At 39.0% G+C, this 15,635-nt stretch overlaps 2 protein-coding genes across 3 annotated transcripts; one reads left to right on the top strand and one right to left on the bottom strand.

Moving 5' to 3' along the window:
* Positions 1-1,994: 1,994 nt before the first annotated feature.
* Positions 1,995-4,695, bottom strand: trim13 (tripartite motif containing 13). 2 transcript variants are annotated; one of them, XM_066706213.1, is made up of 2 exons: positions 4,267-4,695; positions 1,995-3,630 (listed from the first exon to the last, which is right to left on the bottom strand). In XM_066706213.1, the coding sequence occupies exons 1-2, from the start codon at positions 4,288-4,290 to the stop codon at positions 2,428-2,430; spliced, it is 1,227 nt and encodes a 408-aa protein (XP_066562310.1). In that variant the 5' UTR covers positions 4,291-4,695; the 3' UTR covers positions 1,995-2,427. The 2 variants fall into 2 exon arrangements, with proteins under 2 accessions (XP_066562310.1, XP_066562312.1); XM_066706215.1 differs by having other exon boundaries at positions 4,397-4,695.
* Positions 4,696-8,966: 4,271 nt separating this feature from the next.
* On the top strand, positions 8,967-14,180 carry spryd7a (SPRY domain containing 7a). The gene is made up of 5 exons (XM_066706212.1): positions 8,967-9,125; positions 10,383-10,499; positions 10,976-11,142; positions 12,184-12,286; positions 12,966-14,180. The coding sequence occupies exons 1-5, from the start codon at positions 9,020-9,022 to the stop codon at positions 13,061-13,063; spliced, it is 591 nt and encodes a 196-aa protein (XP_066562309.1). The 5' UTR covers positions 8,967-9,019; the 3' UTR covers positions 13,064-14,180.
* Positions 14,181-15,635: the final 1,455 nt, after the last annotated feature.

Raw genomic sequence — 15,635 nt, 5'->3', positions numbered from 1 at the left:
AGTAACTAGAATTATACTATAAAATACTACAATTCCTAATTTAACAATGAATAGTAGACGTGGAACTTAATTAATTAATTGTAATTTAGTATGTAGCCAACACTTCAATATATTTGTTCTATTCATTATTATTTCTTTATTTTCAAGACTGTTCACCAACACTGAGGACAATGGAAACTGGCTTAATATTAGGGGGAAGTAATTGTAAGACATAGGCCTGGCATGGTAAAGCCATGCGCAATATACATCCAAATGGTCTCCAATTGGTTTAGGCACATGGAAATAAACGTGTTGCCCCTTTTTTCCTGATGCACTTATACGCACAAGGTGACTTGGGGTTTGTGTTTTCTCTATCTACAATGTGGTCAGATATTCAAAACTGACCGATCCATGCTGACGTTATTCTAGGTCAGTTATGCAACAGTGCAACAGTAAACACAATCCTTACCCCGCCACCCTGGATGTGCTGGACAGACCCGCACACTTCCTTCAGTCTGATCTGCTTCTGCACCAATATACCGCGTTTATTCTGCACAGGGTGAGACTCCACCACACCGGGATCTGCACAATATAACGCACAATGCAAAGGAAAAGTGCGGTTTACAGAAAGTATGGCCAAAAATGAAATGAAAAATCAAGCACAGGAATTGTGCCGACAACCCCTTCCTTCACAGCTACTGAACAAATATCTGTGCTACACGACAACTCAAATGAACTAGCCCACTGAGGTAACGTTTACAATTGGCTGATTCATTTTCTTCCCTTGGACATAATTAAATGCAACTTCTATCTCATATGTGGCCAAATAAAAAATCCAGGTCACAAGAAAAAATTGTTAAGATCACTTTGAAGTTTAACGTTTTGTTGATGTAATGCCCATATTTAAAGATACATCATTTGCATGCTAATAAATCAAGATATTACTGTTGATGAATATCAAGAGCTTGTAGGCCGTAATTGTGAATCTGGTTAGCAAAATATCTAATGCTAGAAAATAATAATAATTAATATGAATGAACTGTCTATAGCGGGAGTCCTGAAATAGGCAGATTTGTAATTCTTTTAATTATTTATTGTTTTTCATGACATAAAGGAAAGTATCCTAAATTAGTCTGAATGTTGCTAATGGTTTGATCCAGTGCATACATTCAAATCATTTTGCAACGAGTGTAAAATACATTAAACATGTAATGCAGTTATTTTGGTCGATACAGTTGTTTTCTCCTAAGATCTAGGCCTCGTTAAGTAATATTAATATATATGAATAAATGTATTTATTAATAAGTGGTAACTTATGAAATGTTGTCGGCATAAATCTAATCAAATAGTAACCCTTTTTAAATGTAATCTACCTTCAGCGGTTCCAAGTATATTTTTGTTTTGCTTTGATGGTTCAGTTTTTACATCAATGAATGTTCTGTACAATTATATTGAAGGTAATTTGAATAGTGAAATTATATTAACTAAATTAAAACCGCACGCCTTATAAATGGGAGTTTTTGTAACCTGCCCAACAAATAAATTAACTTTAATTGTATTTTGTTTTAGGAAACAGAAAACAACTGATGTGTATTGAATTACTTCACTAAAGTCTTTGCTTACACTTACGCCTACATCCATCAAAAACATAATATATGCCATAGGGCTTCTTACAATACCTATAACGAAGTCTGAATCGAAATATAATTCTTAGTCTTAATTAGTTCAATCGTTTTTATGCTCTCACCTCACCCACCGAGATCAATAGACACCTCTTTAGCTAATGTGTGTGGACACAGGTTTGCCACTTGGGTAACTCAACTTTATTTAATGCAAATGTTATTCAATTTGAAGAGCCATCTGTGCACAGGCTACTTGTTATTCAAAACTACATATGACATTATTGTATTTAACAGCAGATGTTTGTTTGTATTCCTATATAGCAATTTTGGTTCACAAAACAAAGACACAAAATTAATAGCACCAATAAAAAGGAGTAGCGGTAATAGAAGTAGTTGTATTAGTAGTAAGAATTTATTCCGCAGTTCAAGTGAAGCAAGTTCCTGAAACTATTGAATTAATAACAAAAAATATCCATTCATAAAAAAAAAGACATGACATGATTTTATAGTGCATTTGTAGTGCAATACTTTCTTATCTATTTCGCCCATATTGTATTTAATTCCACAGGCTGACATATATAATTGTATATAGTAATCGTATCTAATAATAGCAAAGGTCATGTGAGGTATTCCCATTAAAACTGAAGCAACTTGATCAAATCAGACACACACCCCCCACTGGCCCACCAGAAAAAGACACCCATATTACATCTACATATTTGTAACATGTGCACGTAAAATGAATATTGTTGCATGAATCTGTCCTGAACCCGACAGTAAAACGTTTCACAGTTTTGCATAACAGACCTCGATTAAGGAAACGCGTCTACAAAAACTTGTAACTGGCAACAAAGTCTACAGTCCCGTCCATCACAATCAATATATTCCTGTGACATAAATCAAGCAGCAACACACACACCCTGGCCACCTCTCTCCAGCACACCGAGGCGCAGTCCACCAGCTCCCCGCAGCCATGGACCACAGTGGACATGTGGCCTGACACACAAGCCAGGTTTTCCGGGTCCAGGCAGAGTAAGGCCAGCAGTGCAGCGCATATGAAGCCCGCCAACCATACCACCACCCGGGGGTACCTTTTCTTTTTAAGGGAGAATGTGCTGTTTTCGTGCGGGGCGGCGAGCTTATCTACATCTTTGAGCTGCACACTGTCCCACCTCTTGATGTCAAACTCCGCCGTGTACAGGCCGACGTGCATGTCAGTGCGGGGAGGCAGCGAGGTCTCCCGGATGATGCCCAGCTTCTCCCTGAACTCCTGCATCTGCAGCAGGAAGGACAGCGGGTCCGGCGCGTCCCGGAAGGTCTCCGCGATGCCCAGCGCCCGCCTCTGCTCCTCCAGCACGGTGCGCAGCTTGTTGATCTCGGGGTCGAAGGTCTGCATCACCACCAGCTTCAGGGTCTCGAAATCGGACAGGATTTCGTTTTTCTTCTGCTCCAGGGTGTGGATCAGTTTATCGAAATACTCCGTGACTCTCTGGGAGTCTCTGGAGACGAGCTGCAGGGCTTTTTTCTTGCTCGCCTCCAGGGACTCCAGGCAGGACAGCACGTCGGCGCTGCGCCAGCTCTCCATGCTCTGGGACAGCTCGTCGAAAGCCGCCTTCTCCTGTTCGTACGCGTCTTCCAGGGCGCAAAACGTGTGCCCCTTGTGCTGCCCTGTCGTGGCGCAAAAGCCACAGATGAGTTTAAGGTCTGTGGAGCAAAAGATGTTCAGGGGTTGGCCGCTGTGGGTCCTGCACAGGGCCATTCTGGGGGTGTGTTTGATGGCGTTATATTTCTCCACGATGCCCCTGAGCGCGTAGTTGCTCTGCAGGCTGTTTATCCCATTGTGGGACGTTTCTTTGCGGCAGGTGGGACACTTAAAGGGTGGCCTCCACGCAGGGCTCCTGCTGCCTTCCAGGATGCCCTCTAAACACTTTTTACAGAAGCTGTGCGAGCAGGGCAGGACTCTGGGGTCTTCAAAAAGGCAGCAGCATATCGGGCAGGTCAGATCTTCTTCAAGGAGTTCCATAATGCTCTGCAAACAGCAATATGACACATTTCAGTGGTGTATATATATATATATGTATATATGTGTGTGTGTATAGAGACACACACTTTCCAAAAGCAGAACTGCTCAGACTTTCAAGTTACAACCCCAGCGTAGCAACCCTTTTCGATTGGGCGCCATAAAAAGTCTAACCCATCTCTCCCCTTGAAAATCAATATTTCTACTTCCTGTGGCTGGCTGTAATGTACATTGTCTTCAAGCTCCGGTGCATCTACAGTAGTTGACAGAATACAGCTGTGACAGATGCCTGACAAAATACAGCTGTGAGAGAGATGAGCTGCCTGACGCCCCGCTCAATAAAGCCTTGTGAACAAATCAAGGTATCAATAATACAGTCCCTACACATTTGCATGACCCAGCACTGCTCGAAAACTCCTACTAAGGTGGCGAGACGCTTCCTATACAGTTGACCTCCGATTATCAACACACAGTTGACGTGCAAACGCAAATACACGCATATAGCACTTATATCTGATTGTGTTCACTTTACGCGACGATATCAAACCCCAAGTGTTCACATTTGTGCCCACACGGAAGCATTGCTCAGTGTGGTTCACGATCATGTACGTTTTTATTAAAACTAGGCATTTTTAAAACACTCACCAGAAATGCTTTGCAATTATGCATCTGATTGTACAGCAGCAGACACTACTCGCAAGGCATTGGGAATGGATATGACTAGCTGTGCACGTATAAAGCAACATGCATTAGGAGGGCAGAGAAAAGCACTCACCAGCTGCTTGCAACGCACAGAGCAACGCAATCATGGCGCTTGTTGCTGTGCAGACTTCGCCCTTTCCGAGGGAAAATCAATTAACCACTTCTGTTCTGTGCGGCAGTGTATTCACATGTACAGTGCCCTTGCTCCTGAGGGTCTTGGAGGTTTTAAGTTGCAAATCAAACATAATCAAGTGTTCAGAGTCATGTAAATGATTGTTGCATAAATGCATCTGAGCCCCCGCACTTTTTTGATTTTTCGTTTATAGCCAAGAATAGAAAAAGCGAGATCAGCCCTACTGTACAGTGGAGGAGGAGGAGGAGAAGAGAGAGAGAGAGAGAGAGAGAGAGAGAGGGGGGGGGGGGGGGGGCTGTTGCTATGCAAAACACCACAAAGAAATACGAAGGACTGTCCACCAGCAAGCTTCATCTTAGTCATGCAGACTTTAATCATTAAGCCTTTCATTTTGCTTTGATCTTCCAACTTTATTGAAGTTAATAATTATAGTAATATTTTAGTTTACAGATGATAAACCTTAGCTGTTGCTTTGAAAACACATGAAGGTGAAGTTAATCGGGTTTATTTCGTTTTAATTGTATGAAGAATGAAATGAGAAACTTGCCGCACTATTCATGTACAGTATTTTATAAATGTATGCATTCAGATATTTGTTTCTTAAACAGTGCTCACCAAGTCATTTAATGAATCGAGTTTACATTAAGGTCAGTTTTCTTTTGTGAAAGAGTACATTTCCTTTATAGAATGGATCTGTACAAGTACAATCTGTTAATAAAAAGCACAAGTTGTGTTCCAGCTTCCTCATCCGAAATGGCAGCGCAAGGAGCCGCATCAAGCCGTGTGTCCTGCTCACTAACACATGGCACCTCTCTCACAGCGGGCAGGGTGGCATGAGCAGCTTGCATTTCAGAAACATCCCGATCAGCACGACACTATGATCCCATTGAGAGTTATATATCAAGTTTTACAGCACACATTTACAGTCAACATAGTATTGCGTGAAATCATAAAACACGCAAAACAACAACAACAAAACGTAAACGAGACTTTTTCGGGTATTGGGCTTTCCGTGGGGGAATGACTGACCTGTGCGTATCAGTACCCTGTCGTGTAGCAGGGAACAGTCATTGTGATGCACTGTGTGTGTTTGTTCTTTAATCCGTTAAGAAGTGTAGGCTATATGCGTAAATAACAAACTGCAGCTACCATCTTCTCTGGACAGTGCTACTGGGGACTGAAATTAACTTCTGCAAAAATCGTTTCCTAATGCATCTGATGCATTGTCAATATTATAAATGTAGTCTATGTGTCCCCCGCATCAAATACACTATGCTTGTGCTATGCTTGTGATGACGGGGGGTGCTACGCATGTCATAGTGGAGTTTTGCAGCCAAAGATGTTACTTAAGAAAGGTCAAACTTGTTTTACTGTAATATGGCCTATAATATGATCACTGTACCCAAATACGAAATGTAACATTATATGCGATATATAGAAAAATATTTAATGATCAATCGTGTTTAATGAACAATCATTTTTTATTTGATATTTTGTTTTTAGAAAATGCTTTAAATAAAACCTTGTAATTATCAAAATGTATTCACAGCCTTGTTCAAATGTAAAATGCATAACTATAGAATGTAAAGTATCTGAAGATACTTTGTTTGCATGTTACAGTAAGTTATTGTATGTATATTTGTTTTGTATGGTTGTATGCAGGTTACTATCACTGACAGTTTGTAGGTTCATGTAAGTAATAGTAAAAATTAGGTTAGGAATTATGCATAGGCCTATGTGATAGTATGTGACAGTAAGTAGGTGATACAGCTGAATTTATTGTACAGTGTAAAATATCCCCCAATACCGTTTTTACACAATAACCTCTATAGTAAATACGAGCACATTACAGAAAAGACAGTGTGATCAGGACCGGTTCTAGCAATTGTGGGGGCCCCTCTAAAAAAATAAAAACGTAAAAACATTTAAAAGCTGATTTGATCACTTCATAAGTAGTTTGAAAATAGTTTAAAACATTGTGTATTCACTTTTATAACCTTTAACATATTGAAATAAAGTGATTCGATTTTATTAACCAGGCTTTAAATATTGAAACAAATAGTTATTTGTCTCTTTTGAAAATCATGCTGTAAGCAAATGCACGTAAATCTGATTAATGCAAACCATTTATAAAGCAAAATAAAAAAAAGTATTCAGCAGCTTGCATGAAAAGACAGCTCAGATATGGTGATCTTGATCTTAACACACTTAATAACTTAAGTTGGCTACAATAATTCATGTTTTAGAGACACGGATGAGCAGTAATCTTGTTGGAGGACTATAATATTAATTTAAATAGATGATTATTTAGATGGAACTAAAGCAAAACGTTTAAATCATACCACAGACATAATGTATGATTTATTATAAAATAATACTGTTTCATAATATTGCAATACCTATATATATGGTGTGCTGCATATATAACATATATAAAACTCAAAAATACATGTAAATCATATTTTTATTTAATGCAGGTTACTACTAGTCCTGGCCATTGACTTTATCAAATATAACCAGTTACATGAAGGAATTGAGAAAATAATCAGCGTACAGACTGAATTAGATGCTACAGTTGCGTTTCTTTCATTGTCATTTATATTCCCCGGTGAGGTTTTAAATGATGGTGCGTCATCAGCCTCCAACACTGACCCTAGTGTGATACATACCAACCAAAAAGTGTCACACGCCACTGATCATTGTCATACAGAATCAAAAAGTCATATGTGACCAAACTGTTACATGCGACCACAATGTGTCATATGGAATCAAAAGGTGGCATACGCAACCAAATAGTGTCATATGTGACCAAAACGTGTGATTCATCCTCTACAACCATGTGGTGAATTGGCCGATATGAAGAAAATAAATATTACAAAAGAAACAAGAACATTATTGTGACGTATGGTCACCATTTTTACAGTATTCCACAGAATTAATTAAGTAACCTCATGGCTGATACTACAGAATCTGATCCAATAATAGCCGAATTGAATATCCCTCTGATTGGATGCTACCTGCTTGTCTGAGTTAGTGCTATGAACATACTCCGAACAACCTTATCACAACTATGATACGTTACATACTGGATTATTGTATGTATGTTGTGTCCTAATTGTAAAGCATCTGCACTGGTGTATTGAGTTGCTTGTGTTATTAAAAAAACTAAAAGTGTCATTCATGACCAGAAAAAAGGCATATTCAAGAAATAAAAAATCACAAGTACTAATACTGCTATAGGGTAGGGTACAGACTCTGAGCAGATCCCATTGATCCAGAGCAGGACTTTTCAAACCGGTCCTGGAGTACCCCCTGCCCTGATGGTTTTTGTTCCAACCTAGGTCTTAATTACTGAATTGAATGGTATATCGCTTTGTTAGGTCAATTAAGGATTCAATTAAGCAATTCAGACCTCAGTTGGAACAAAAACCAGCAGGGCAGGGGGTTCTCCAGGACCGGTTTGAAAACCCCTGATCCACAGTATTGCACGCCACTGTACCGTCGTAGGGGTCAAGTGTCGCAGTCTCATCTTTGGCCCATATAGTAAACCCACACACTTTAACCTACACCATCTCAGTGTTTGTCAATCAGCGTGTTTGTGTGTGTTTCTGTTTTGCCAATAGAGTCATTTGAAATTTGAATCTGTTATCAATCAACCATTTGGGATGATATCACGTTAAAAACTCAAGCAATGCTGTGTCGCTGTGTAGCTGTTAATGCAGCTAGGGTAAAAACGGTGGGAGGAGTTTGTGGTTGTCAGATGGGAGTCTTTCTTTCTTTTCGAATTATTGTTGATCCAGCATCATTATTGCCTTGGCTGAGGATGTCCTGGACAGTAAAATCTCGTAAATCAATTCATTATCAGCAGTAGCATGTGAAATGTAAAAAGTTGATCATAGTGAAGCCTGCTCCTGGTAGTGTCAAAACTTTGTTTCAATATGTATATTTTACACACCCACTAATATGTCTTCCCTGGTGAATGTAATTGGAGGGTTTTGCAGGTGGAGGTTAATTTCCATCCATCCATCCATCCATCCATCCATCCATCCATCCTCGAAACCTCTTATCCTGGAGAGGGTCGCAGGGAGGTTAATTTCCTTTAATAATGTAACCGTGCACGTTTTTCATGAGCGGTACGTTTGACAATTGAGCAAACTGACCATTACCACACAGTGGCAAGTAAAACATGCATGACCCAATTCATGAATGTATAATTGATCACCTCACTTCAAATCAGTTGTTACTCCATTTGTGTTCTTGTTTTCTAATGTTTGCTATGCATTCAGAGTGCACCAAAAATGTATTACGTATTATTTCTATTGTTTTACTATTTAATCTTGGTAAAATACAATTTTGACTTATATTTTCCGGCTATTATCATAAAGTGATTTGGACCCGAGAATGCGAGTTGCAGTGTTTGACGCCGGGATCCGCGCCCGCTGCCGCTCCGCCAGGGGGCGCTGTCACTCTGACGAGACACTGCTTTTGTGAGCTCCTCTTTGGCCGGTGAGGACGGGCCGGATTTATTTCCGGAGAGAGGAGAAAGTGTGGCGTCGGACTGTCATGGCCTCAGTTTTCTGCTGCTGTCTGAGATGCTGCGGGGACGGGGGGTCTGGACATATCCCCCTGAAGGAGATGCCCGCGGTGCAGCTGGACACACAGCACATGGGTGAGGGCGATGGCTGGAGGTGTATTTTTGCGGTTTTGTTTCCAGAGCAGAGAAGGAAATAAACAGACGAGTGGCGGCTCGGTTTCAGTGCCGCTGGGGTTAAGAGCTGTTACATTGTATATTCATTATTATTACCAATATAACAACTAGCGCGCAACTTGCGCAAAGCACCTCCATTCCCCGTGTTTTGTGTTGTAAACACGTCAGGTTTAGTTTAGAGTTAACCCCACAGTAGGTGTCACTGGTGTATTATCTGTAACAACCTTCATAAATAGATTTTCATTAAAAATCATTTCTCATTTGCTTGGTTATACAGTATTGTACGTGTATCGTGCGTGACTGAACAGTCGTCCATGATCCAAATCGATAAATCACATGACGTAAGCCGCTACCATGCAAATTACACAGTTTGTTAGTTTGAATAGTTTTAAGTGTTTTTTTAACAGGAACATTTGTTTACCTCTATTGAACCCTCGCTTGACTGGCATTTGTACTAGATAGAGAGAGAGAGAGATGGATAGATACAGATGTATTGCGTACGTAATTGCGTCATAGTTAGAAATCCAAAGGCCTGTTACTGTTACACATAGGCCGTACTAGATCAGAAATAAAATTTAATCCCTCCCGGTGATGATGATGATGATGATATCATTGTAATGTTGCTGCTGTTTGCGATTCTCAGTTCAGGAGAAGCAGAAGCTGCTTCAGAGGAGCACATCCCCATGCTGTGGTTAATATAATTGTACTGCACTGCAACCACAGGTTTGACTCGTACTTTCCAGAAAACAATCTTTCAACAGGATAGTGCATGTCTAAAATGATGAGACATTTTCCAAAACGCTTCTTCTGTTCTCATGGTTTGAAATAGAAGAGCTTTCTCTGGAAAATGTATCATCACTCATTTTCTGGAATATTAATTTGTGATGGGAGGATGAGGTTAGATTGATGTGTGTTGCAATCAAATGCAAGTCACAAAACAATATAATAATCTGAAAATGTGACTGGCACATATTGACAAATGTAGAAATGGTCTTTTGTTTATATTTAGTATTTTGATTGATTTAGTGCTCAAATTAAGTTTAGTAATCACCGTAGGGCTATGTTTTGGTCCGGGCAAGGGTTACGGTTAGAGTTTGCATTTCCATAAACTCAATCAGATGTTGACTGATTAGGGCAAATATCAGCACATGGTATGTGTGTGGGGAGGGGGGTATATGTAAGACTTGAGTGGCTTAAAAATGTATTTGTGATTTGCAGGAACGGACGTTGTCATCGTGAAAAGTGGGAGAAGAATATGTGGCACGGGAGGCTGTCTGGCCAATGCTCCGTTGCACCAGAATAAGAGTTATTTTGAATTTAAAATCCAGTCCACAGGTATGTAATTATGAAGGACACGGGCTGAGTACTGGGTATAGGTTTTAGCCTGTTTTCTCTGAGGATTGTTGTTCTGGCAGCAGTGGGACTCCTGAGTGAGAGTAAAGTATCACATGAGCATAAACACAATCACATGAGGCTGCAGAATCAAATGACCCCTCTGTTGGTTATTACCACACAAAATCAATTGTAGAGGTTGATCAGTGATGCCAGAAGGTGAGCATTTCAGTTTCGTTCTCTGAATTTAGGCCTCAGTTCAGTGCACAGCATAAGGGTTTAGGCCCTACCCGTTCCTCTTTGCAAAATAAAACCAAAACAATGAAAAGATGACAGATTTTCACCTGTGTGTTTGAGACTTGCAAGAGTATTTACATTTTTTAGGAAAACCGTTGTTCAGCCAGAACTTGTATAAAGGCAGTGCATATAGTGTCCCCCATCATATGTTTCACATTTGACATATAGTGGTGTTCCTACAGGGGTGTGGGGCATTGGGGTAGCTACACAGAAAGTCAACCTGAACCAAATTCCTATGGGGCGGGATATCTACAGCCTGGTCCTCAGGCATGACGGCTCTGTGTATCACAACAACGAGGAGAAGAACAGGCTTCCTGCCAACAGCATACCCCAGGAGGGAGACATAGTGGTGAGTATGGGCTCTCGGGCCCAGTGAAATTGTGCAGAGCTCTGGTCTGTCCTTCCTTCATTTTCTTTTTAAAGGAAACGATGACTTCTGAATTGAATACACATTTAAATAAGTATTCATATTCAAATTGTGTGTTCATCAATGTGTAATCATCTTGTAATTCTAACCAGTTAGATGCATTATCGTGTTCATTGTGCAACCCTGATATCCAGTGGGTGCAGTATCTGCGGTGTATACTTGAAGGAGGTTTGACAATATGAAGGCCAACTATATGTTGAATATTTGCTAAAATGTAGTTAGATCTTCTGTTCTGTAGGAGTGTCCCAGGGCAAACTGGAAGCTCTGTGTGGAAGAGTCTTTAGAGGTGTGGGGCACAGTGGTGTCATTTATATTGATGCGATTAGGGTTACATGAATACACTGATTGCATCTCTTATTCAAAGGAAGAAATAAAGTAAATTAGCATACATTTAATCAATGAACTGTTCTACTGGTATCTGAATAATAGCTGGTGAATGGTTTTCAATCAGTCAGAGTACATTTTTTATTTTATTTAAATGAGCGCAATGCTTTAAGTCTGTAGGCTTATTTGTGATTTTTTTTTTGTCAATCAGTGCTTATCTGTTGGTGTATTTATAAAGTTGTTCTTCAGTATTAATGTACTCGGCTAATTTCGGTATATACACACAGTCCCCAGAAAGCAACTATTCTAATTGAGTTTAGTATATATATGAATAAAAGCACATGAAGACTATCATGTATTGTTGGACAGTAATGCAATCAATATAATGGTTAACGCATAAAATAATGACTGCTGCATCCAGGGATTTATCTAGAAAAACTGTACTGTTGCTGTGGGATATATACCTTTTAGTACAGAGGAATTTGCAATATGAATTATTGTTCCTGGTCCTGATGCCTCCAATTTAAACCCAAAACTCACCACACCAACTTGCTGAATTTACAAAATATTTGCTAAAGCACTGTTATTTAAAGGTTACCGATTCATTAACCACTTTACCTGTTTGGTTTTTCTTTGCAGGGTATCACGTATGACCATGTGGAACTTAATTTATACTTGAATGGAAAGAATATGCATTGTCCAGCTTCAGGAATTCGCGGAACAGTGTTTCCTGTAGTATATGGTAAGAACATTTACATGTAGAAATAGTTGATCAACGTAGTTTACAATTGCACTACATGCTTTGTTGCAGGGATGTAGTGCTTCAATCTTGAAACAATGTTGCAAATTATGAATTGTCTATATTTAATTACGTCAAAGAATATGTATATATAATATCCCCCACTTGCTGTCCCTTTTACAGTGTGTGAATGTTTCAACTTTCAACACCAGATGGCGATAAACCCTCTTGCAAAATTGCAAGTCTTACAGCTTTAATGCGTCAAACCCATTTCTGTTTTTAAGTAAATAAAAACAAACAGAAGTTAAACACATTTATTTAAGTGCCAGAAACTGTATAACGCCCCATGTTAAGATATGGCTGTAAGTTATCTTGTACTGCTGCACAGGTCAATGTTTCTATTGTTCTCTCTTTTAAAGATGTAGAATTATGCCCAGTAAATAAGTAAAAATCATGAAAACAACACGTGTATATTAACATCATGATGTTTGATAGATGTATTCTATTATTATTATTATTATTATTATTATTATTATTATTATGTAATTCAGACTGAATCGTTAATAATAATAAAGTTCTAACTGGTGTTTAACCTTGCTTGGGTTGAGAGTCAATGAGTAACTCAGGGTAGACCAGCACAATCAATTAAATTTCCTGTGTCACCTTTTCCCTTCTGTTTCAGTGGATGACAGTGCCATATTGGACTGCCAGTTCAGTGACTTCTACCACACAGCACCTCAAGGGTTTGAGAAGATATTATTTGAACAGCAGATCTTCTAACCAACACTACGCCTCTTTAGTGATACCCTGCACTGTTCTGAAGCTTTTTGTTTGTATGTTTCTACAAAGCTTTGTGGCTTGTTTTTTGTCCAGTGTGTGTTGAGTATTCCTCTGTGTGTTTTATACGCCAGTCACGTACCTCCAGTGTACACTGTCTGGTAGTCAGTTGGTGGAGTCTAGGTTTTAAAATACACTTACCTCTCTACAGAAGCCATGTTTTGTTGCTTTATTTAAAAGGTACTGTATTGTAATGTGACTACTGTTTGCCAGTCATGCTCTTTAAACTGTTTTTGGAGACAATGCAAACCTATTGTTAAATAAGCAAACTATTCTTATTTTGTCAAGACATATGATGCCCCTAATGTGTAGAGACAAGACTTTCACAGTTCACGTTATTTAGAATAATTGCCTTTCTTTTCTTTTATGTCTGTCAAGCTAAATCAGTAGGTTTAATATCACTATTAAGGTTATATAGGTTATAAAGCCTTTGAACATATCAGTTATTTGCATATCAGTCTTGAAACTTTTTTTCCATCCTGATCCATGTTCTATAAATAACAGATAACAGTTTGTGTTGTTGAAATGTTTCACTTATTGAAGAGCTTTCATTTATTCAATATAAATGTGTATTAATTCTTATATCTCATGTTATACACACATTGGGCAATGATACTTAAATTAACCTTCATGCACAATTTTGTGTAATTGTGAGTTTTTACAACTCTGCAAATAATATTGTATACAACATGTATATGTGCCTGTGTGAAATATATACACATTGAATCTTTCTTTATTTCTTTACTCCACTCGTTTCACAACATTTGACACAGAAAGCCAAAACCTCAATCTAAAACGAAATCTTGATATTAACAAATTAGCTGAGCACGGTTTCCATTCATTTAACAGTTATTGACAGGCTTACATTTTTATTTGTATTTTGTCCCGTACTGAAATGCATACGACCAACTGTTTTTTTTTGTGTGTGTTGAAATTCATTGGTTGTAAATGTTTCAGATGATGGTGTTTTGTTTGCACTGATGAAATGTGAGTGTTAAGTATTCAAAAAATCTACAATTTTATGGTAAATATGCACTAAAATAAAACATTCGCAACTGGATTGACATGGCTCGTAATTTTATTCACAAATTGTTCTTGTCGAGATAAACTCCTACTTCTGTATATGCATGACATTGTTTTCTTCCTTTCTGCACTATATTATACTATACTGATCTGTTGGCAGATAAACAGTTTACAAGCATGTGGAGATAAAGTCCCAGCAATGCATGGCTGCACTGTGCAGTTTGCATCAGCTCAGTCATAAGCAACACCAATGCTTTTACACGTTTATTTGATATTAAACTCGTGTTTGTATATATAGAAAGTTTGATTGTATAAGCTACACTCTTTATTAATGGCCAGTAATCGTGCATCTTTACAAAGCTCAAACATCATCATTGATGCAGCAAGTGAGTGGGATTACTGGTACTGTGACAGCCCTAAGCAAAGTGTTTACAGGGGTGTAGTCTGTCTGCAGTCCTCCGGCCGTGCGGGGCGCTGTGGGCTCTGCTCTGCTGCGGGCCGTGCGTGTCGCATACCGCACTTTCTGGCCGGGGACTCCAATGCGTGCACGTCGTAACCCGCAGGAGTTGAGTCAGTCGCACATTGTTTAATACATAATACACCTCTGATGACACTGCTTGTGATGTTAGTGGCCAAACAGTTATACCTATGTATTCTGTACCATTCTGTACTCTGCAAATAATATTATATTCAATTGCCCGGGTTTTATCTGGTGCTTTCAAGTAGCTTTTATTAAATAAGAAGATGATGTGTCAACAGGATCTGAAAGCACTACCCGCATGTCTATAGTAATGAGAGACTGCACGTAGACAAGATCCAGTGTCCTGTTACCTGAGCAAAATCAATGGGTTACTTTTTGTTTCTTAATGTACTGAACACCCCCAGGACACATTCATTTTAATCAGTCGTGTGGGTTAAATCAGGGGGTTCTCTTCAGTCTACATACTGTACTGTTTCGATGGCATGTGTCATTGAATATATTATTCCTCTAGGCTACAAAGTAATACTTTCATGATGTATCCAATGCACTTTCATGTATTGCAAATGCATGATACTGGGATAGTTTCACCAAATATTGTACATCACCCAGGAATACAGATGAGTCTTCAAGCCACAGACAGTGCCACACCAACTAGATAAACGACTCTGACATTTACTTACATGGAAAATAATTTAATGTATTCCTATGTCCCTCCAGCAAGACTAATCCGAGCTCACCTCACAGGTAGCATACAGACCTACCATAAATAAATATGCAATTGACGAAGCAGAGCTGTAAGATCTCCACATAAAGCTGCAATTGCGCTTATTTCCTCAAACACGGTTTCATTTATAATATTGTCATGTTACGTGCGATTTTCTGCATTTTTTTAAATCGAAAAACTATGCATTTACACATTTGTACTGTGTAAACTCGATATTATGCCATGTTTGTTTTTTAATAGATTAATAATCGTGTGCAGATCTTGCATTGTTTTACTTGGAGGCGTTT

This window comes from Amia ocellicauda, chromosome 6 (genome assembly GCF_036373705.1).
Source record: "Amia ocellicauda isolate fAmiCal2 chromosome 6, fAmiCal2.hap1, whole genome shotgun sequence".
Lineage (NCBI taxonomy): Eukaryota > Metazoa > Chordata > Actinopteri > Amiiformes > Amiidae > Amia > Amia ocellicauda.
The sequence above is the reverse complement of the archived record's forward strand: the minus strand, read 5'-3'. Positions and strand labels throughout refer to the sequence as shown.

Excerpts from the sequence above, each read along its gene's own strand:
- spryd7a (XM_066706212.1), top strand. The coding sequence starts at position 9,020 with ATGGCCTCAGTTTTCTGCTGCTGTCTGAGATGCTGCGGGGACGGGGGG. Across the intron at positions 10,500-10,975 it reads ATTTAAAATCCAGTCCACAG|GGGTGTGGGGCATTGGGGTA; the intron begins GTATGTAATTAT and ends GTGTTCCTACAG. Across the intron at positions 11,143-12,183 it reads CCCAGGAGGGAGACATAGTG|GGTATCACGTATGACCATGT; the intron begins GTGAGTATGGGC and ends TTTTCTTTGCAG.
- trim13 (XM_066706213.1), bottom strand. The coding sequence starts at position 4,290 with ATGCATAATTGCAAAGCATTTCTG. Across the intron at positions 3,631-4,266 it reads ATAATTGCAAAGCATTTCTG|AGCATTATGGAACTCCTTGA; the intron begins GTGAGTGTTTTA and ends TGCTGTTTGCAG.